Consider the following 21655-nt stretch of genomic DNA (forward strand, 5'->3'; position numbering starts at 1 on the left):
GTGGCTAGTGGACACACGGGAGGAGGGAGCTGCAAGAAAAGTTTAGGAGATAAAATCAAAGGGATTTGATGTCAACACTGAATGATGCTACCACCCCCCTTGGAGAACTGAGTGAGGCAGGCACTGGTCACCAAACCCGCTCACATAGCAACACAACCCGCAGTATTTGTTTTTTTTTTTTTAAGTTTATTTATTTTGAGAGGGAGAGCTAGCGGGAGAAGGGGAAAGAGAGAGGGGGAGAGAGAGAATCCCAAGCAGGCTCTGCACTGTCAGCGCAGAGCCCAATGCAGGGCTCAAACTCACAAGCCATGAGATCATGACCCAATCAAGAGTCAGATGCCCAACCGACTGAGCCACCCAGGCGCCCCCGCAGTATATTTTTTAGCACAGATTCCTGGGCTGTCTCTGCCATAATTTGGTTCAGTCCAACCACGACATCTGCATTTAAACACATTACCTCAGAGATTATGATGCCTCCTGTCCGCAGGCACTGATCTAAGGGAATCTGTGTCTCTGACACTAGACCTGGAAGGCCCTATGTGGAGAAGTATGGCCTATGGCCCTGGGGGTTCCATTTCCTGCTTGCTCCAGAGCCACTTCTCCCTGGGAACCTGCATAACATGCTGATCTGATTTTCTCAAACCCAACACGATGCAGATACATTCCTCATGACCACATGTAAGAGTCTGAGGAAGGTCACCCAGAGTGCCCTGTTTCCACTCCCAGGCCCACACACATGGATTCATGCAGGCGCCTGTGCACACACACACACACACACACACTCCTAACATTCTCAGGGCTAGGACTAAGAAACCACTATGTATATACCACTAGACTGCACCTTTCCTGGTAGGTTCTAAGGATTTGGGGTACCAGTTCACCCTATAAATGTGAGTTCCCCAAAGACCTAGCAGTTTGCAAGGAGAGATTCCACAGACAGACATAAACTCAAGACTGGGGCGGTCCTGCACAATTCAGGGGCTAGCAGGAAATGCGCTAAATTTAACTGCCTTCTTGGGATAGACACCAAAATATGTGTGCTAAAAATGCAGTCTGCTTTCATTGCCAAAAAGATGGTGAAAACTTGACGAATACCTCTCTCCCGTCTGACATATCACACTATAAGCCCACAACTGCAAGTGCAGTTCATAACCAGATAGAAAACAATCCTGTTGGCTGATAATAAGCACAATGTCTAATAAACAGTGAGAAACATCACTTTTCTCATCCTGTGAGCTTTCAATTCCTACAGCGTTCTCCCTGGAGAGAGTCTGGAAGGTCTTTTTCTTCTGGGATCCCTCCCTCTTCTGCCCTCCCCACAAAGTCCTAGTCTGTCTTGCAGAGGCAAGCCAAACATGGGATTTTGAGGGTCAGTCCCAACCCCATCCGGGTGAAATAGCTCAAAAGAAACCATCTCTTCTCTTGCTAATGTTGACTGCTTTTTGTGGCATAAATTCAGCATTATTATGCTAGAAGTCTTTGTCTTTATCCTACTAAATAGCACTCTTCAATAGGATAAGGAGAAAAGACAATCCTAACCTGACTTTCATGGGAATCATGCATTCTTAGATTACCAAGAAGGATTCATTGATGCCAGTGGATGTACAGAACCCTCCCCCCAATTCAGGAAGATAAGACCTCATTCTCTCAGTTGGTAATTCTATAAGGTGGTAAGAGGAGCCCACAGCAGACCTGGCCTTGCTAATGATTAAGCTCCTTCCTCCAGTGTATTCTGAAGCAGGAGGAAGACTTTGTTATAATTTGGCAACATTGTATATTAATTGATCCATATAAGCATAAATTATACAGGCAAAATACACCTGAGACATGCTAGTTACTAAAAAGGACTGAAGGACTGTGGCTGCAGGCGGTATTTTCATCTTTTCAACTTGAAGAGTGGCTTTGGAAAAGAAAGAGCACCTGACAACCCATGTAGTGTCACTGATCGGGATTTGGGGGACAGCTGTGACTTATGACAGAAGATTTATGGGCCTCTGATAAATGTCAAGGTAACTAACACAAAAACCGGTCATCGTGTACTTCCTAAAATTGTTGGAGAAAGGGAAAGATTTCCAAATAGAGCTGCAAAACCATATAATACAGCTGTGGTTTTCCTGCATGGGTCTGTGGACTGGAGCTGGTCCATGACAAAGGATTTCAGGTCTATAATGAAAGAATATTTTTTTCAATATTTTTAAATTCTGAAATTATGCCCTTTCTAACCTCTTCAGGATTAAATTATTGTTCTCCTATGAAAAGATGATGATAGTCTAAGATTGTTTGGGGGTGGGAGGAAATGTCATTTCCTGTTGCCAAACACATTAATTTGGGAGATTTTTTCCCCTGAAATTTTAATTAATTTTAGTAAAACCCTAAAGTCTGGGAAGTGCTACATTTTAGAAGACCAGACTGGGAAAGGAACTTGAATTTTATCAGAAGAAGATAAATAGATTCTATGGAGCTCATGACTGGTGGATGACCCTGGAAAGATAACATTGCTCAGAGGAAGTAGATCTAATTACAGTTTTCAACAGTAGTGTATATGTCAAAAAGGAAATCACAAACCTTCTGAAAAGAAGCCTTTGGATGTGGATAAAAGAAGAAACGAACAGGAAATAAAACCTGGTAAGAGTTCAGAATAGATGTTAAAATAAACAGAGGACATGGGTGATGCTTTTTTAATTCAGACTGTAAAAGTGATCCAAGGCAGGATATGGCCGTGGCAGGACATCAGCTCTTTCTGTTGGAAGTAGAGCACCTAGTAAGTTTTTGGCCCACTAACAATTTCACTTGCTACAATGTTGAAGAAAGATGGCCAGACATAATTTTTACAGATTTCAAGAGGTCAGATCTTAAAATGATCCAAGGAAAATTACCTAAGGGGCTCAAAAAGGGACAGAGTTCTCAAATGTGAAGTTCTAGTAGTTTTCCCCCAAAGGATCCTGCTGAGGAAGGAAGGAGGGCTTCACCAATCAGGAAACAGCTGCACACTCTGTCTTCTGATGTGATCAAACTGTGGGCCGAGATGAAGGTCACATCTCTTACATCAAAAAATGGATCAAACAGGTAAAGCAAGGACAGTTCATATGAAAACATTAAACCAATACGAAGGTTTTAGTGGGCTGGAAGCTCAGTTTAAAGCAGTAAAAGATGAAGCCGCCAAAACCCCCAATGCAATGTGTAGTAGGTGAGCCCCCTTATTCTCTGATCTGAGCGCAGGTTCAACTCTGAGAACATTTTTCTTTCTTTCTTTCTTTTTTTTAAATTAGTTTATTTATTTTGAGAGAGACAGAGCGCAAGTGGGAGAGGGGCAGAGAGAGAGGGAGAATTCCAATCAGGCTCCACACGGTCAGTGCAGAGCCTGGCACGGGACTCAAACTCGTGCAACTGTGAGATCATGACCTGAGCTAAAACCAAGAGCCAGAGGCTCAACCGAATGAGGCACCCAGGAGCCCCACATCTTTCCTTTTTTATGTGAACAAAACATTTTCATCGTGGAAAAAGAAGTCTTTAATTTTTTTTTTTATGTTTATTTATTTTTGACAAAGAGAGAGAGAGAGTGTGAGAGAGAGCATGAGTAGGGGAGGGTCAGAGAGAGAGGGAGACACAGAATCTGAAACAGGCTCCAGGCTCTGAGCAGTCAGCACAGAGCCCAACACGGGGCTCAAACTCACGGACTGTGAGCTCATGACCTGAGCTGAAGTCGGATGCTCAACCCACTGAGCCACCCAGGCGCCCTGAAAGAAAAGTCTTTTAAAAATCCAGCCATGGGGGGGCGCTTGGGGGGCGCAGTCGGTTAAGCGTCCGACTTCAGCCAGGTCACGATCTCGCGGTCCGTGAGTTCAAGCCCCGCGTCGGGCTCTGGGCTGATGGCTCAGAGCCTGGAGCCTGTTTCCGATTCTGTGTCTCCCTCTCTCTCTGCCCCTCCCCCGTTCATGCTCTGTCTCTCTCTGTCCCAAAATAAATAAAAAACGTTGAAAAAAAAATTAAAAAAAAAAAAATCCAGCCATGGGGCTGGAGACTGTTTCAGATTCTGTGTCTCCCTCTCTCTCTGACCCTCCCCTGCTCATGCTCTGTCTCTCTCTCTCTCAAAAATAAACATTAAAAAAAAAAAAAATCCGGCCATAATTATACCATCCAGAAATAACCACATTAAACATTTTGGAATATTTATGCATTTATATGTTTATATATGTGTGTATTTATATTCTAGATACATATACATATATATGCACACACATTATTATATATAAATATATATTTACCAGGATAAAAGCATACTGACAAATTGCTTTATTAAATGTTTTCTTAACTTCATTGTTATAAATCTCTTTTTACATCAATAAGTAAAGAATGTAAAAAAAAATATCATTATTTTAATTGTAGTCCTTTGTGTAGATTTGCAATAATGTATTGATTCATTTCTCTATTGTTGGATTTTAGAGTTCTTTCTGAATATTTTTAGATTATGAACAATGCACGAAGCACCTTGTATATTCATTTTTGCCTGTTTGACCAATCCTAGATATAAAATTGTAGAATTGAAGGGTATGCAGAATATTAAGGTTTTTGATAAGCCCCAAAATAGTTTATACCAAACAATCAGAAAAGGGAAAGCAAGCCAGAAGAAAAATAAATGTTTTATCTTTGTGTACAGGACAAAAAAATATGAAAAAGCAATTCACAAAAGGTACACAGATAGCCAATGAACACATGAAAAGATATTCAACCTCACTAGTAATACAGTAATACAAAATAATAATGAAATACTATTTTTTACATGAATATTGTCAAAAAAAGTTAAAATTGACAATATAATGTCAAATGTGAAGAAAATGGGCATTTTTATATAATGGTGGGAGAGGAAATTGTTACCACATTTTTTTTAAAATTTTTTTTTAACATTTATTTATTTTTGAGACACAGAGAGACAGAGAATGAACAGAGGAGGGGCAGAGAGAGAGGGAGACACAGAATTTGAAACAGGCTCCAGGCTCTGAGCTGTCAGCACAGAGCCCGACGCGGGGCTCCAACTCACAGACCGTGAGATCATGACCCGAGCCGAAGTCGGACGCTCAACCAACCAAGCCACCCAGGCGCCCCTGTTACCACATTTTTATAGACAATTTAACAGAATCTAGCAAAGTATCTAGTTAAATTTATTTATTTATTTTTCTCATTAAACCTTTTGTTTCCTCATTAAGCTTTTTTTTTTTAATCTACTGAAATTTAAAAAAATTTTTTTAACGTTTATTTATTTATTTATTTATTTTATTTTATTTTTTTAATTTTTTTTTCAACGTTTATTTATTTTTGGGACAGAGAGAGACAGAGCATGAACGGGGGAGGGGCAGAGAGAGAGGGAGACACAGAATCGGAAACAGGCTCCAGGCTCTGAGCCATCAGCCCAGAGCCTGACGCGGGGCTCGAACTCACGGACCGCGAGATCGTGACCTGGCTGAAGTCGGAGGCTTAACCGACTGCGCCACCCAGGCGCCCCAACGTTTATTTATTTTTGAGACAGAGAGAGACAGAGCATAAATGGGGAGGGTCAGAGAGAGGGAGACAGAATCCGAAACAGGCTCCAGGCTCTGAGCTGTCAGCACAGAGCCCGACGCGGGGCTCAAACTCATGGACCGCGAGATCATGACCTGAGCCGAAGTCGGCCGCCCAACTGACTGAGCCACCCAGGCACCCCTAATCTACTGAAATTTAAAATGGGCATGTGGGGTGCATGTGATTCTTGATTTCAGGGTTATGAGTTGTGTAGTCCCACGAGTCCCATGTTGGGTATAGAGATTACTTAAAAAATAAAATCTCTAAAAAATAAAATAAAATTGGGACTCCTGGTTGGCTGAGTCAGTTAAACGTCCGACTTCAGCTCAGGTCATAATCTCATGGTCTGTGAGTTCGAGCCCTGTGTCAGACTCTGTGCTGACAGCTCAGAGCCTGGAGCCTGCCTCTGATTCTGTTTCCCTCTCTCTCTGCTCCTCCCCTGCTCACATTCTGTCTCCCTCCCTCAAAAATAATAAACATTAACAAAAAATTTTAATAAAATAAAATAAATAAAATGGGCATATACTAGGAGCCATGAATCCTAATAGTCAAAATTTATGCCAATAAATGTTAGAACCATTTATGAATCTCAGTGTCCATTGGCTATAAAAGTGACATCTAAAATTATATTATGGAAAAAAATAAATATATACTGTGTAGTTTTATAGGTACTGACATGCAGAGATATTTGAAAATATCAAGTTGTGGACAGTTCATGTAACACCATTCCATTTTTGTAAAATAAAAGCTACTTGTGTGTGAATAACTATGGGTATGTCCCATAAACATAAAATACGTTTAACAATTTTTGCTGCTACAGAGTGGAATTGGCTGGTGAGACTCTCATGTTTCCCTTTATACACTTTTCTACTGGCTGAAATTTGGCAACGAGTGTGTACTTTTATGATTAAAGACAAAAAAGCTCTCCAGTCAAAGGTGATCCTAATTTTGACTTACATTCGTGTTGTTGGTTTCAGGGGTGAGCTCCCTGAGGCTGGAAGCAGGTCTGCTTGCCTTTTTTTTACACAAGGTCTAGCACAAATACATACCTAGGGTTGACAGAGCAGATGGAAGCAGAGAGCACTGTGGACTGGGCTCCCTGGGCTGGCTATGTAAAGACAAATGCAAAAAAAAAAAAAAAAAAAAAGGAAGAGGCTTAATTTTCCCTGCTGAAAATCAACCAAGAGACTTCTCCCTTCTCCCTTTTCTTAGACATTTACTTTAAAAAGACGTGTAAGTTCTTTCTCTGTCTCTTTGAAATATATAATACAAATCTTTTAAAAATCTAAATGAGCCTCTGGCCAGTTTTGTAAACCATGATGCCTTTTTTTATTTTTGACATTTATTTATTTTTGAGAGAGAGAGAGCACGAGCAGGAGAGGGCCAGAGAGAGGGAGACGGATCCGAAGCATGCTCCGCGCAGTGAGCACAGAGCCCCTGTGGGGCTCGAACCCACAAACCATGAGACCGTGCCCTGAGCTGAAATAAAGAGTCAGCCATCCAACCAACTGAGCCACCCAGGCACCCCACCCATAATGTCTTTCTTAATGACCTGGAAACCGTCTCCTTGAAGTGTAATCTTCAAGAAAGTCAGCACCCCATCTCCTTCACTCCCAAACTACCTCCTGTTATTAAAGCCAGTTAGCTAACAGATGGTCACCCCAATTACCAAGTGAATTTAGGATGAACTATGCGTGACAAATGGAGCTGTCAAGTTCTCTTGAGGACTCATTCTTTATCTTTTTTTTTTTAATGTTTATTTATTTTTGAGACAGACAGAGACAGAGCGTGAGCGGGGGAGGGGCAAAGAGAGAAGGAGACACAGAATCCGAAGGAGGCTCCAGGCTCGGAGCTGTCAGCACAGAGCCTGATGCAGGGCTCGAACCCATGAACCGTGAGATCATGACCTGAACCGAAGCTAGAAGCTTAACCAACTGAGCCACCCAGGCTCCCCACTCATTCTTTATCTTGACAAAATGTGCAATTCGTTGAACCTACTCGGCTATATAAAAGGGTGGGATTTATTTCTCTCTTCACAGTCTCTTTAGAGGATTGCCTGGGATATTCATCAAGTAGCCAGGGCTCAAGGGTGTGAGAGCCCCTGACTCAGGGAATCCCAAACAGACTAGGTTCAGCCACTTGCTGCTGAAGAAATCCAAAGGCAGAGAGACCAGTGAAGGTAAAACAAGGATTTATTACCATCGGGCCAACACCGGGAAGACAATGGATCAGCGTTTCAAAGACTATCTCCAAAGTGCCAAAAATAATTCCAGGTTTATATAAGGAAAACCTGAGGCAAAGGTGGGTGGATACTTGCAGGTGGGCAGTGAAGGTCAAATCAATCATTGTCTCAGAGTCAATCACTGGCTGTGACTTGTGGCTCAGGGCAGTCTAGTTACTTGAGAGGGTGGTTTCTGTTCCCATCAGGAGTTGCTTTGCCCTCAGGGTCTTCCACTTGAGCCAAGAGACAGGCTGAAAAGACAAACCCAACTAGAAATTTGAGGTCAAAATGGAGGCAGCAGAGGTCCTCCTTCAATCACATTAAGGTTTCGGGACGCCTGGGTAGCTCGGTAAGTTAAGTGTCCAACTCTTGATTCTGGCTCAGGTCATGATCTTGCGGTGGTTCCTGAGGTCGGGCTCTGCTCTGACAGCGTGGAGCCTGCTTGGGATTCTCTCTCTCTCCCTCTCTCTCTCTCTCTCTCTCTCTCTCTCTCTGCCTCTCTCTCTCTCTCTCTCTCTCTCTGTCTCAAAAATAAATAAGTGAACTTAAAAAAAAATCACATTCTGGTTTCATCCTTACTTAATAATCAAGTCATTTTCTTTCTCTTCTACCTTTGTGGAGAGGCTGTTTGGGTTGGCAGGGGACTTGGTTTTTAATTATATTTCCCCAACAGCTGCCAAGTGATCAGATGGGCTCATACAGCTTTGGAGGCCTGGGAGCTCCCCAGGCTCTGTCTGCTGCAGCCTGGAGCAGCCCTCTGGGGCTGGGGGGAGGATTCATGAAGGCCCAAGGCAAATGAGGGCAGTGGAAATACCTTAGGAAAAGGAAGTCACATCAATGAATGGAGAGCACTGCTGGGGCCCACTTGGACACACTTCTCCAATCCCCAGGCTTTCTGGGACCAGATGGCAGGCCATTTTTAAGGTTCTGTCATTTGAGGAAGGGGAAAACCTACTTCCCATTGGGTCTTAGAAGTGGAATGAGTGTATAGAGTACCAGACTGGCTCAGTCAGTAGAGCAGGAGACTCTTGATCTCAAGGTAATGAGTTCAAGCCCCATGTTGGGCCTAGAGCTTACTTAAAAAAAAGAAAAGAAAAGAAAGAAATGGAAAGAGTGCAAAAGTGAAAGTAAATATAGACTGACTGAAGCAAAGTTTTCACGCAGAAAAACCGTCTCTTGGGTTGCTTGGGTGGCTCAGTCAGTTAAGCACCCAACTCTTGATCTTGGCTCCCGTCATGATCTCACCGTCTGAGGGATCAAGCTTGGCATTGGACTCTGTGCTGACAACATGGAGCCTGCTTGGGATTCTCTCTCCGTCTCTCTCTGCCCCTTCCCTGCTTGTGTGCTCCTGCTGTCTCTCTCTCTCTCTTTCTCAAAATAAATAAATAAATGTTAAAAAATAATAATAGTAGATAAACATCTATTGGACATATCTAGTGTGAGAAACCCTAATGTAGGTTCCTGGAGAAAAAGGGCCAGGGACCCAGAAACCTGTAACACCACGTTTTCTGCCCTCAGTGGCACTTATCTTCTTGGGGAAGACAGACTAGCACACCAAACCCACGAAGAATGAACAGGCCTAAAAGAAAGAAGGTTTTTCAGTGAGCTGAGAATGTAAGTGCTTGGCTAAAAGCTCCCAGTGGGGACTTAGAAATGTGTTGCTATTTTTAAATCCAAACCCAGAAACTTTTGGTCAGTGTTTTAAAGAGTTTCTGGAGCTAGGAAAGAAAGACAACTGACAGCTCATGAACGTCCAGATGTTTTAGGTGAAACTTTCCACAGAGGGGACATGATTCTGAGGCCCTCTCCGTGCGTGCCCTACAGGAAAGCAGAGGGCCCTACCTTCCTTCTCTCCACCAATCTGACCCCAGACACCTATGCTGTCTCTAATCTCGTGGGCCTCAGAGCCTTAAGTGCTCTGAGATGCATTGCAACAGTAAGCTGCCTCTAGTGCCAGGGATGCCCTGGGCAGACCCTCCCAGCCAAAGGGTCTAAATCTTGGAGCTTGAGTCCACTCAGAAGGAGCAGGCTCTTCGGTACATGCAAGGCCGCCTCAGTTTCTACAGTTCCCACTCCTGGCCTGCTAACCCCCAACTAAATTCCACTTACCTGAGCTCACCTTTCATCATCTGTTACCCACAGGATATGGGTGTCAGCTTTGGGAGGATTGCCGATCAACTTAAGTTGTAAAATGTTACAGGAACTTGCAATGCTGTAAGAACAGAGACACTGAATATAGAAATGGCCAATAGCCAGACCATATACGATGGTAGAATCTGGCCCACAAACTCTGAAGCAACCAGGCAAGGAAACCAAGCTACAACCCCTGCAGCAGTCAGCCCAGAATAGTCAGGAAGGGAATAATAAACACAAAATTCTGAACAGTGGTTATCTCCGGGGTGGGAGGCAGGGCATACACTAGGGGAGGAACCCACATGAGTAATTCTCAGTTTGGGATTCAGGTAGTGGGTTCATTGGGAGTCAGTATATTAGAAAGCTTTATAATTTAGACTCCAGTATGTATTTTGTTAAATAACAAATATTCAACTGAGTAAATTTTATTTTTATTTATTTACTTTTTTATCAACCGAGCAAAATTTTTTAAAACTATTTTTTGTTTATTTATTTTTGAGAAACTTTCACACATCATGGGATCTATTTTGGATCCTCCATTTTATTCCTCCAATCTACTTGCTATTTTTTTTTAAAAAATGTTTCAATGTTTATTTATTTTTGAGAAAGTGAGACACAGCATGAGCAGGGGAGGGGCAGAGAGAGAGAGGGAGACATGGAATCTGAAGCAGATTCCAGGCTCTGAGCTGTCAGCACAGAGCCCAACAGGGGACTCAAACCCACAAGCCGTGAGATTATGACCTGAGCCAAAGTCGGCTGCTTAAGTGACTGAGCCACCCAGGCGCCCCACAACTGAGTAAATTTTAAAGATCTGATTGTCTTTAATCCACAATTCATGAATCTGGCAACAAGAAGGGGTCTGAGGAGATGCACAAAATGGAAGGGTTTTATAGAAGAAAGGTAGGGAAAGAAAGTTATTAGCAAAATAAAAGGATTGTTCCAGGCAAGGCAACTTTTCCTGATGGGGGAAAAGCAAGGGGTCTTATCAATACACATTACCTCGTCTTCCTTAGAGCCATGGAGGAGACTCACAGGCCAGACTCATCGGCGCTGATGGAAAAATTCCTGAATGATAGGTTAAGACTATGTTTCTGGGGGAGGTTGAAATTGCAATTATATTAGGTATCAAGCCCTGGTTTGGGGACTGGATCTAAATGACACACCATTTTAGGCCCGCGTGTTTAATGTGTTAAATTTATTCTTTGGCACATGTCAAAATTTATATTTAAAAAGATAAGGGCACCTGGGTGGCTTAGTCAGTTACTGCAAATAAAGACAAAGAGAAGCTACCTCTCTACATGGGAATTTTGCTCAACCTTGCTTGCCTAGGATTCCTGGGATAAGGAATCGACCCTGTCTTCCACCATCTGCATTCTACAGAGGGGTCAGCAATACTCAGAACAACTCTCACAGAGGGGACTTGGCAATACTCACATTAGCCTAAATGAGGCAGACTGGCCAGCCCTCAGCATGTCCTGTGCACAGGGCAGCCCAGGCTTGGGCACTGTCATGCTGAGGTTTCTACTCCCACAAACAGGCTCTGCACTCTCAGGACCACAAGGGGCAATCCTATGGAAAAGTCTCATATTTGGGTCCCGTGCTTAGACCCCACTGGGAGAAAGTGGGGCAAGTTTGGTTCAGGTAAGAGTATGCACTTTCTGAGAAGGATCCAGTTGTGGGGGGTCCTTGGGGGCACAATATACAAAGCTGTTTCTGAACTGCCATTACCTGAACCTAATGCCCCTGAAGCCCACTTAAGAAAGAAAGCAAACCCAAACATGTCTACACTAGCAAGAACTAGAGTAGGCACAAGATTAATACCACCAGACATATCTCAGAGAATCTTCCAGTGCACTGTCCTCCATCTGCCCCCTCTCCAGCCCCATTTTAACAGTTGAGTCCAACTACCACTCCATGTTACCCATTACCCTCCTCTCTAACATCCTAAAGTATTGCTATCAAAATGCCAAATCTTCAGTGATTTTCCACTCTCCAAAAGAAAAAAATCCAAGCTGCTGAGCCTGGCACTCAAGAACCCCACGCCTAGTCTCTCCAAAACTTACCCCCCAACCTCAGCTCCCACCTTACACACTCCGTACACATCATTTACTTCAATCTAGCCATTATCTTCACTCTGCCCCAAACTGGTCCTGTGCCCCCGTGTGTCCTACCATTGGGAAAGTGTTCATGCACCTCATTTCCAGAGCCCAGCTCTTGTCCCTCTTGCTGAAGCCTAAATTGGGTTGTCCCTCTTTAGACATACTTTTCTTGCACTTGGAATCAGGAATCCACAATGTAAAACTTGAGCGCTTTAAATATTTTTTATTTAAATGTAACACATATACAGCATAGGCTCAGTGAAGTACCATAAGGTGAGTACTCTCATGTAATCACCACCCAGATCAAGAGATAGAATGGGACTAGCACCCCAGATGTCCCTTTCAAGCTGCCTCCCCCATCCCAAAGGTAACCCTCTTCCTGATTTCTAACACCATGGGTTAGTTTTGCTTCTCTTTGAAATTCATATAAATTGAATAATAAAGCATGTATTATTTTGTGTTGGACATCTTTGCTCAACCTTATATTTGAGAAAATCAACCATGCTATTTGTGACTTATCTTCATTGCCATACACACACACCTGCACACACACACACACACACACACACACACACACATGCACGCCCTTAGTCATCTAGCTTAAGTGGGCCTCTGTTTTTTAAATTCAAAGTATGATGACTGAGGAAACAATATCACTTTTTCAGCCAAAAGTGATTTTTTTAAAACCAAAGCAGAATTCTTACTCTACAGAAATTTATTTAACATGAATTACATTCATAAATTTATAGAGTAAGGCACAAATTGTTGTTAAGGTCAATGGTTTTACAACATTATCTATATGAGGATAATCCTTCCAGAAAGTTTCAGGCTGCCACTTTATCCTGCTTAAACTCCAGCCACTCGCATGCCTGCTTTTCCTATACTTGAGCATGTTAATGGTTCTGACAATAAGCTAACTATAATAAGTGACAAAGGCAAATATTTTCCAGACCAAAGAAACAATTCTATGATGCGCTAGCAGGAGGATGCTACTTATGTTTGTTTGTTTTTTTAACGCATTAGCTTCACTATATAATTGCTGTTTTATATTAGCCACCACCTCCCTCCAATTGTATGTGATCATCAAACCATAGAAGTTTGGAGATGGAAGGGTCCTAGTGTTACAAGCTCCCTCATTCTACACACAAGCCCAACACAAGTCAAGAGTCACCTAAGGTAACAAAGTATTGAAGGAATAAAAGCCAACTCTCCTGATGAGTTTATAGAAAGAAAACCAGTAAAAGTTGGGAGATGCAGGCAAAGGATTCATGGAAGATATGAGATTTAAATTGAGCATGCTTAAATAACTTAGAGTCTTTCGCTAAAAGCGATGAGCATTGGGATGCATGCAGAAAGAGCCAGGATCTCAGTTATATGACTCCCTGAAGGCAGATTTTATTAACGTTGGTATTCCCTAAGCCTGGTAATATATCAGAGACATGAGGGACTCCATAGTGAGTGAGTAGGAGTAAGGGAGCAAGCAAGTGAATCTGAAACCATATACTCTGGGGAAGCTTATGTAGAGAAGGAAAAAAAAATGGAACCTCAGTGAGGACCTTCAGTTAAAAGGCAGAAGAAGGTGTCACCACAGGGAACAAGAAGAGTAGTCAGGAAGCAAAGCAGCAGAAACAGAATTATGCAGGGTTAGCAAGCAGGGGAGGAAAAATCCAAGATGGTAGGAATGTCAGTAGTTCCAATATATGAAAAGGTTATGAAGAACGAGAACCAGAGAAAAAGTCATTGAGCAATTATAAAAAAAATAACCAGAGCAAAATGTCTACCACTAAGCTGGACTAGCCACATATTTTGGCCAGGTAGGAGTTGGGGTTCCAGTGCAGCTGGGAAGAGCAGAGAGCATCCATCACCAGCCTGGCACCATTGGCATGCCCCCTGAACCCATTTCTCAGAGCACCCACTTACACTAGTGCCTTGAGTTCTGCAACAAATAGAGGCAAAAAGTGCCCCCTCATATCTGTTTACATAGATCAGTGTGTATATAAATTTGAGAACTCTCCTAGGGGCGAAAAGGGACTGGAACTCTGATGTTAATTTTTTTTAATGGTTATTTTTGAGGGGGTGGGCAGAGAGAAAATCCCAAGCAGGTTCTTCACTGCCAGCACAGAGTCCCACACGGGGCTCGATCTCACAAATTGTAAGATCATGACCCGAGCCGAAATCGAGTCAGATGCCTAACCTACTGAGCCACCCAGGCGCCCCAGATGCTCATTTAGCTTCAAAGACTTCAACATCTATCAAGCACCCTCCTCCAACACAATAGACCCTAAGATGTTCAGTAAATGCAGCAAGCATAAATAACTTCAGATTGGCTTCAGAGAAGTATTTAGAATAAATGGTAAAAACTGGGTAGCACTGTGAGAACACTCGAAAGTCTCACTTCTCACCTCTTTCCTGCAACCACCATTGACTCTACATGTCTCAGATCACCAGACTAGGTCAGGATCAGAGGGTAGAGAAGCAAAAGGCTCACACTCCATCAGCCCCGGCTTTCATAGCAAGAATAGGGACAGGGAGTCACTACAAAAGCCTCTTGAGGTGCTGATGCCACTGGCATTTGCACAGCCCAGACTGGCCTTTGATGGGCAAGTGCAGGTTTGCTTCCATTCTTTACCACTCAACAAACATTTATTGACACCGCCTATATGTCAGGCACTTTTAGCAGGCACTGAACGCACATCCGAGAACAAGCCCAGTCCTTGCCCTCCAAGAGTTAATAGTCTAGAGCAGAAGGTTCATAGATGAACTTCAGGGTGTTCTGGGAAATCCCTTAAATTACATGCAAACTAGTGCATCTATATAGATTGCAAGGGGAAATGGGAAAAAGGGGAAAAGGAAATTCTCAAATGGATTTGTGACTCAAAACGGTTAAAAACCAGTGATTTGGGACCATCCATTTCCTTTATTTCTGAGCTCTTGGCAAGTACCCAAGTACTTACAGCACCTCTTGAGTGTCTCTAACCTTTTGCTGTGCTGCTGACTCCCTTCCTCACTAGCTCATGGCAGACCCCTGGCGGTAGAGGAGGGAAGTACATCTCATCATGGCTGTCCACTCGTGGTTCCCAGGGGCTCAGCCCCAGGAAGGATAGTTTTATCCAGGAGGTGACTGCTCCTGAAATTTTGGATGACTTTGGGCTCATCTGGTAGGCAGACCACTGTCTACTCCCTGATGGGCAGCATATTTTGATCTCTTTCTAAGGTACTGGCTGTTTCCTGAGACTTTTCCAGACTAAACGCACACAGACTTGGGATGGAAGAACACTCTTCTCTGTTATGAGGAGTGAAAGAGATCTCAGCGAGTGGTTTAGACAAGGAAGAGGGCAGGGGGAGTGAATGCACTGGACAGAGCATTTCTGGCCTCCTAGTCCTATTTCTTACAGAGATTAATAAAATATCATTCTGAAATTTCGTTATTTAAGTATATTTTTGTTAGTGTGACTCCCTCTCAAACATGAACCACGCACCCCCAGAAACACTTTAGGGCTTCAAAAAGGAAGGACAGGGGCACCTGGATGGCTCAGGCGGTTGGGCATCCGACCTCGGCTCAGGTCATGATCTCACAGTTCATGAGCTCAAGCTCTGAGTCGGGTTCTGTGCTGCCAGCTCAGAGCCTGGAGTCTGCTTCAGATTCTGTGTTTCCCTCTCTCTGCCCCTCTCCTGCTCATGCTGTCTCTCTCTCTCTCTCTCTCTCTCTCTCTCTCTCTCTCTCTCTCTTTCAAAAATGAATGAACATTAAAAAAATGTTCTAAAAAGGGGGAAGGACAGATCTCCTTGGGCCGTCTCTTGGGTGATACCACCACTCTCTTCCTAGATGCTATACTATTCTGCTTATTTCTACAAGATATGAAACACGTTTAAAGGGGGAAAAATGTATCAGAATGTTCTAATGAGCTTGAACCACAATATTTTTTTTTTTAATCTAATGACCAGAAGCTAGGGCAAGTTATTTTTAAATTACCAGTAATTTTCTAATTCAGCTGGGGACTAGACTGTGTTTGTTAGCTTGTTTGGGGAAAACACTTCAATGGCTTTATGGCAGTAAAGCTTAAATAATGTCCTCAATGGTTTAAAACCATGCTGAGCTACACTGTTCCTCATGACATTGAGATGGCTTACACTGGGGAAAGAAATCCATGTCTACAGAACAGAAGGTGTCCTTGGGCCCAGATGGGGTTTTCACTTCTCCCTGGGCTTCAGGGATCAGGATCCTGCTTCCAGGAATGAATGGAGCAGAGAGAGGTATGGGGAGGGCATTACGTGGCTGAAAGTAGATTCTGTAGCAACATGGCACCAGAATGAGGGATGAGGATAGTGTAAAAGAAACATAATAAAAAACACCTGTGTAGATTTGTGGCCGGTGGACTCCAAGAATAATAATCTCCTCTTGTTGTTTGTATCTTGTTCTATTGAATCCATCCTCCCCCCCCTCCACACCCCTTTTCTACACTAGAATTTCCTCCTATTATCCCAAAGCTTTCCATGAAGTTTTGGTAGGTGCTACAGCTTGTCTCTGATGTACTTGGACAGATAACAGAGGGGCCTTTGTTTGCACGTGGGTTGGGAGGCCTGGGAAAAGAGTAGCAGTTGGAAGAGGTGGTCACAGGATGGCCGGAAGACCGGCCAACTGCAGTTCTGCAGAACCAGCAGAGATTGGCAGAAAATGGGAGCATCCTCTGGGAATCATGTGGGAGGGGATCCAGTAAGCTACTGAATTTTCAGGTTGCTCATCAGGATCCAGGCTTGTGATTTTAAGCACCCAAGAGAAGGGTGGCATTTAAAGATCTGAGAAGCCAAAGAAAAAGACTTCAGAGTTAATGACTTGAGTTGCCCCATTTGTATATAGCTAAAAACATCATGAATGTATGAGCAGTAAGACTTAAAGGAGTTCAGAGGAAGGGAAAGTTGTTCTTCCCCATGGCTGGGAAGGTTGCACAAGTGAATTTAAACTAGGTCCTGAAGAGAAAGTAGTAATTGGAAAGTGGGAGGAGTGGGGAGAGAACTTCTGTTAGGTATGCTTTGAGCAAGGAATGGCCCAGGGGTGCCTGGGAGGCTCAGTTGGTTGAGCATTTGACTTCGGCTCAGGTCATGATCTCGTAGTTCGTGAGTTCAAGCCCCGTGTCAGGCTCTGTGCTGACAGCATGGAGCCTGGAGCCTGCTTCAGATTCTGTGTCTCCCTGTCTCTGCCCCTTCCCCACTCATGATCTCTCAAAAATGAATAAACGTTAAAAAAAAAATTGAACAAGGAATGGCCCTGTCTGGCTGGAAACAGGTCTATATTCTCGAGTATCCATCCTCCACATTTCTTATCACTTTAGGTCCCATTCTTGAGGCCCAGGGATGAGAACATATTAAACTGGTCTCAGTGGAGCAACCAGAGGTGCTGAGGACATCCTGAGTTAACTGGTGCTAGTTCTAAGAGAGAGACCAATCATCCCTTAGGACACGAATTAGCCTGAGTGATTTACCTTTGGTTTTCTCATGCCTCACGTTGCCTTCTCAAAAGGCACCCCTATATCTTATGCCCAAAACCCTGCAAAATGCTGCAGATCGTGTTCATGTCTCCCCTTCTGGCCATACCCCACAACTATTCTGCTCCATGCAAAGACTCCTCTGGGCAAGAGGCATGTTGTTTTCTCACTTTTATAAGAAAATATATATTTAGTCATCACCTACTCTATGTCAAGCACTGTTCTAAGCCTGGGGGATATAGCAGCAAATAGGTCAGTCCCTGTCGTCATAGTTTTCCATCCAGTAGAAAGACAGACAAAAATAAATATGTAAATAAAATATCAGGTAGTGCCATGAATAAAAAGTAAATAAGCAGCGGAAGGGGACAGAGAATGACAAGGAGGGATCTACTATACATAAGGTAGACAGGGAAAGCCCTGTCTAAAGGGCTGACCATCTAAAGAGGTGACAGTGAGCAGATGTCACGAGGGGTGGGGCCCAAGCCCTGAGATGGATGTGAGTGGGTGTGGCTGATGAACAAGAAGGCCACCACAACTAGAGCAAGCTCAATGGGCCTGGGGAATGAAGTGACCAAGGGGCAGACAGAGACTTCTAAGAAAGGGACAGAGGAGGAATTATTCTGCAGCTCCCAGAGCATGGTCCACACCCACGCAGCATAGCCACACAATGCCCATGGTCATAACCCACCCATCCCGCCCCTGGAAAGAGCTTGCCTGCCATTTTCCCCTCACTCCCTCAACAAGACTCATTAAACTTTTCCAAAGCTACTATGCTTTGCAATTGGAAGAGAAAAGGGCAAATCTCCAGGGTTTGTTTGTTTTTTTCCCCAAGTTTTAATTTAAATTCCAGCTAGTTAACATACAGTGCATTATTGCTTTCAGGAGTAGCATTCAGTGCTCCATCACTTACGTACAACACCCAGTGCTCATCACAAGTGCCCTCCCTAATGCCCATCCCCCACTTAACCCATCCCCCTGCCCACCTCCCCTCTGGTAACTATCAGTTTGTTCTCTACAGTTAAGAGTCTGTTTCTTGGTTTGCCTCTCTTTTTTTCCTCTCCTTTGTTCATTTGTTTTGTTTCTTAAATTCCCCATATGAGTGAAGCCATATGGTGTTTGTCTTTTCTGACTGACTTATTTTACCCCAAGTTTTTGAAAGTGGTTTCTGCGTTCAGTGTGGGGCTTTAACTCACAACCCTGAGATCCAGAGTCACGTGCTCCACCAACTGAGCCAGCCAGGTGCCCCTACACTTCCAATTTTATTTATTTGTTTATTTATTTATTTATTTATTTATTTATTTATTTACTTACTTACTTGTTACACTTCCCAGTTTAAAATTAGAGCAATCAACAGCCGAGGGACTTGAAATGGCTGGGGCCTTGTTACCACAGTGTTGTAATGAGTCTCTGGAGAAGCCCCACAACCTCTCTCCAGAGAGGGGGAAAATTTCCCTTGGTGGATCAGTACTTGGGATTCCAAGTTTCAAAATTCCATAGAAACCAGGAAACAATCCAAATATACCAGGCCTGTACTAGATGCGCACTGAGTCACCAAGTCTCCCCAGAAAGGCTCATACCAAGTCCTTGGGACACCTAGGGATGTTACTCTGGAATATAGATAAAAGTTAATCCAACAGACCCCCCAGACTGTGCTTGAGCTAAATGAATCTTATCAGCCACAGTTACACCTTTAGCTCAAGAGGAAAAGAACAGGAGGAGAGACTCTAAGTCCATTTCCATAGAACGATTCCCTTGCCCCATCACCCACAGAACCCAACAGCAAGGGTCAGAGTCCTCTCACCTGAGAATTTGGTGTTCTGATGAGGCTAGAGAGGCAAGAAGCTCCTGAGAGTCTGGAAACCCCTCCAGTTGGGTGACCAGGAAAATCTAAGAGTAGCTGCTTCTCAGCCCTGCGGGAACTTGGGGTCTGTTTAAGGTAGCCGAGTTGTTGGGAAATGAGGAGTGTCGGGCTTGTCAAAGAGGACCCAACACGGCCATGCTGAATAATAACAGTTGACACTGACTGAGCCCTGACTATGTGACATCCCAAGCACTTTATAGATGTTCTCTCTAATCCTAGGAAGTAGGTGCTGTTATTAGGATACCTAGTCTACCCAGGGGTCTGAGGCATAGTGACTAATAAGGCACTTGCTTCCAAGGTTCCACAGCGAGTTAATAGGAGAGTCAGGATTTAAATCCAGGTCAGAATCCAGAACCTGTACTCCTGGGTGTTCTGTTTATGGCACCCTGGAAACCATTCCGTAGCCTGAGTGTAATCGGTATGGCTCTGAATATAGCCAGCACCAACTAATGTTTTGCATGAACGACTTTTTACTGTCAGGGCACTTTGCCTGACCAATGTCATGCAGATTGTTTCCCTTGGAAAGTCCCATGCTTCTGTGAGTGCCCGTTTGGTATGTACTCTTCATACCTCCAACTCCAGGACGCCTCCCTGCCTCATGCTCAGCATTCTCCTGGAACTGTTCTGGGTGAGATGCAAGGCAGAGGCTGATCCAGAGAGGGAACCTGTGGGCCTCGGCAGGTCCACTGAGGCAGAACCTAATCTGCATCGTTGCCTGGTGCTTGCCCACTCTTTTCAGGGCAGCTAGGCACCATCCTGCTTACTCCATTCAGTCACATGAGTTGCAGCTACCTCCAGGTCTGTTTGAGGAAACATCCTGTGGCCTCCTCTCTCCAATCAAAAGAAGAGCTATCTCGCCCCCATACACGGCCTCCACCATGCTAGACAGAGAGCATCTATGAGCTCTTAAAGACAATCAAGGTGGAGCAGCTACTTGGTCTCCTACAGAAGGACATCCCTTGTTGCGTCTAACCTAAATATTTCCTGACACACTCCTGAACATTTTTGCTCTCCATGAAGAAAAACAACAGAAGGTAACGACTGTCTGCTTGTAATTCCAACAGCCATGTCTTTTGTAATTATGCAAATAGAGCTGATTTTTTCCAACTTTTTCTTATGAAAGTGTTCAAATGTAGAGAAAAGCATAAAGAATAGTACAGTGAGCACCAAAAACCCACCCCCTGATTCAATTTTTTAATCTCTTAGTAAGCATCTATGCTTCTATGGATAGATGAAATGTTTAAGGATAGGAAGGCATTTCAAATATTCAAGAAACTGAACTAATGGTCATACTCAAAAGTGAAATGTTAAACTATTTCTAACTTTGAAATCAGAAAAATATAAGCTCCATATTCATTACTTTGATCTTGGTTAGAAATTGTAACTGAAGGGGTGCCTGGGTGGCTCAGTCGGTTAAGCGTCCGACTTCGACTAGGGTCATGATCTCACAGTCTGTGATTTCGAGCCCCGCATTGGGCTCTGTGCTGACAGCTTGGAGCCTGGAGCCCGCTTCAGATTCTGTGTCTCCCCCTCTCTCTGCCCTTCCTCTGCTCATGCTCTGTCTCTCTCTGTCTCAAAAATAAATAAAAACATTAAAAAAGAAAAGAAAAGAAAAGAAAAGAAAAGAGAAGAGAAGAGAAGAGAAGAGAAAAGAAAAGAAAAGAAAAGAAAAGAAAAGAAAAGAAAAGAAAAAAAGAAATTGTAACTGAAGACAAAAGCCTTAATTAACAATTTAATGCCTTAAAAGGTGCTTTAAAAGAAAGGGAGACCATAGACATAGATGCTTAAAGAAAACAAAGCCCTAAACCAACCACTTCATTTTATTAGATACATAAGAAAATAGGCACCAGTTACTCAAAAATTTAGTTAAATCAGTATCTTTTCTGTATCTTGTACTTACAGAACTGGGCATGTGTCTAAATCAGCCAACCAAAAAGACCAAAGCACTTTCCTACATTACTGAAAAAAAATTTTTAAGTAGTTCCAAAGATAATTGTCTTCTAACATGAAAACTAAATATACTTGTTATAGGGAATCACATGTGCTTAAAATATTTGTTTTTGGAAGGCTGCGTGTTCACTTAGAGTTGTAAATTCTATTTTCATGAAAGGCTGATTTATTCACCACTGTTGTTATCACACATATAGAAAATACAGTTAAATGAATGCCCAGGGAAAATCTCATTGCCTAAGATGCTTATATTAATAAACAAGAAATGACAAAATAAATTAGTTAGGATGCAAATCAATACATTAGGAAGAAAAATAAGATAAGCCTAAGGAAACTAAGAGGAAGCAATTAA

At 43.2% G+C, this 21655-nt stretch overlaps 1 protein-coding gene and 1 long non-coding RNA gene across 2 annotated transcripts in view; one reads left to right on the forward strand and one right to left on the reverse strand.

Moving 5' to 3' along the window:
* Window positions 1-6493: 6493 nt before the first annotated feature.
* On the reverse strand, window positions 6494-19694 carry LOC109501170. The gene is made up of 3 exons (XR_002159127.3): window positions 19294-19694; window positions 9887-9989; window positions 6494-6664 (listed from the first exon to the last, which is right to left on the reverse strand). It is a non-coding gene; the product is annotated as an uncharacterized LOC109501170 (long non-coding RNA).
* A 50-nt stretch (window positions 19695-19744) lies between these two features.
* The window catches only part of LOC111560963 (olfactory receptor 49-like), a 31391-nt gene continuing 29480 nt past the window's right edge, over window positions 19745-21655 (forward strand). Inside the window, exon 1 of the mRNA XM_045059668.1 lies at window positions 19745-20387. Coding sequence (XP_044915603.1) covers window positions 20368-20387 — 20 coding nt within the window. The 5' untranslated portion in view covers window positions 19745-20367. The remainder of the gene's footprint in view (window positions 20388-21655) is intronic.

The sequence above is a fragment of the Felis catus genome, chromosome B3 (genome assembly GCF_018350175.1).
Source record: "Felis catus isolate Fca126 chromosome B3, F.catus_Fca126_mat1.0, whole genome shotgun sequence".
NCBI lineage: Eukaryota > Metazoa > Chordata > Mammalia > Carnivora > Felidae > Felis > Felis catus.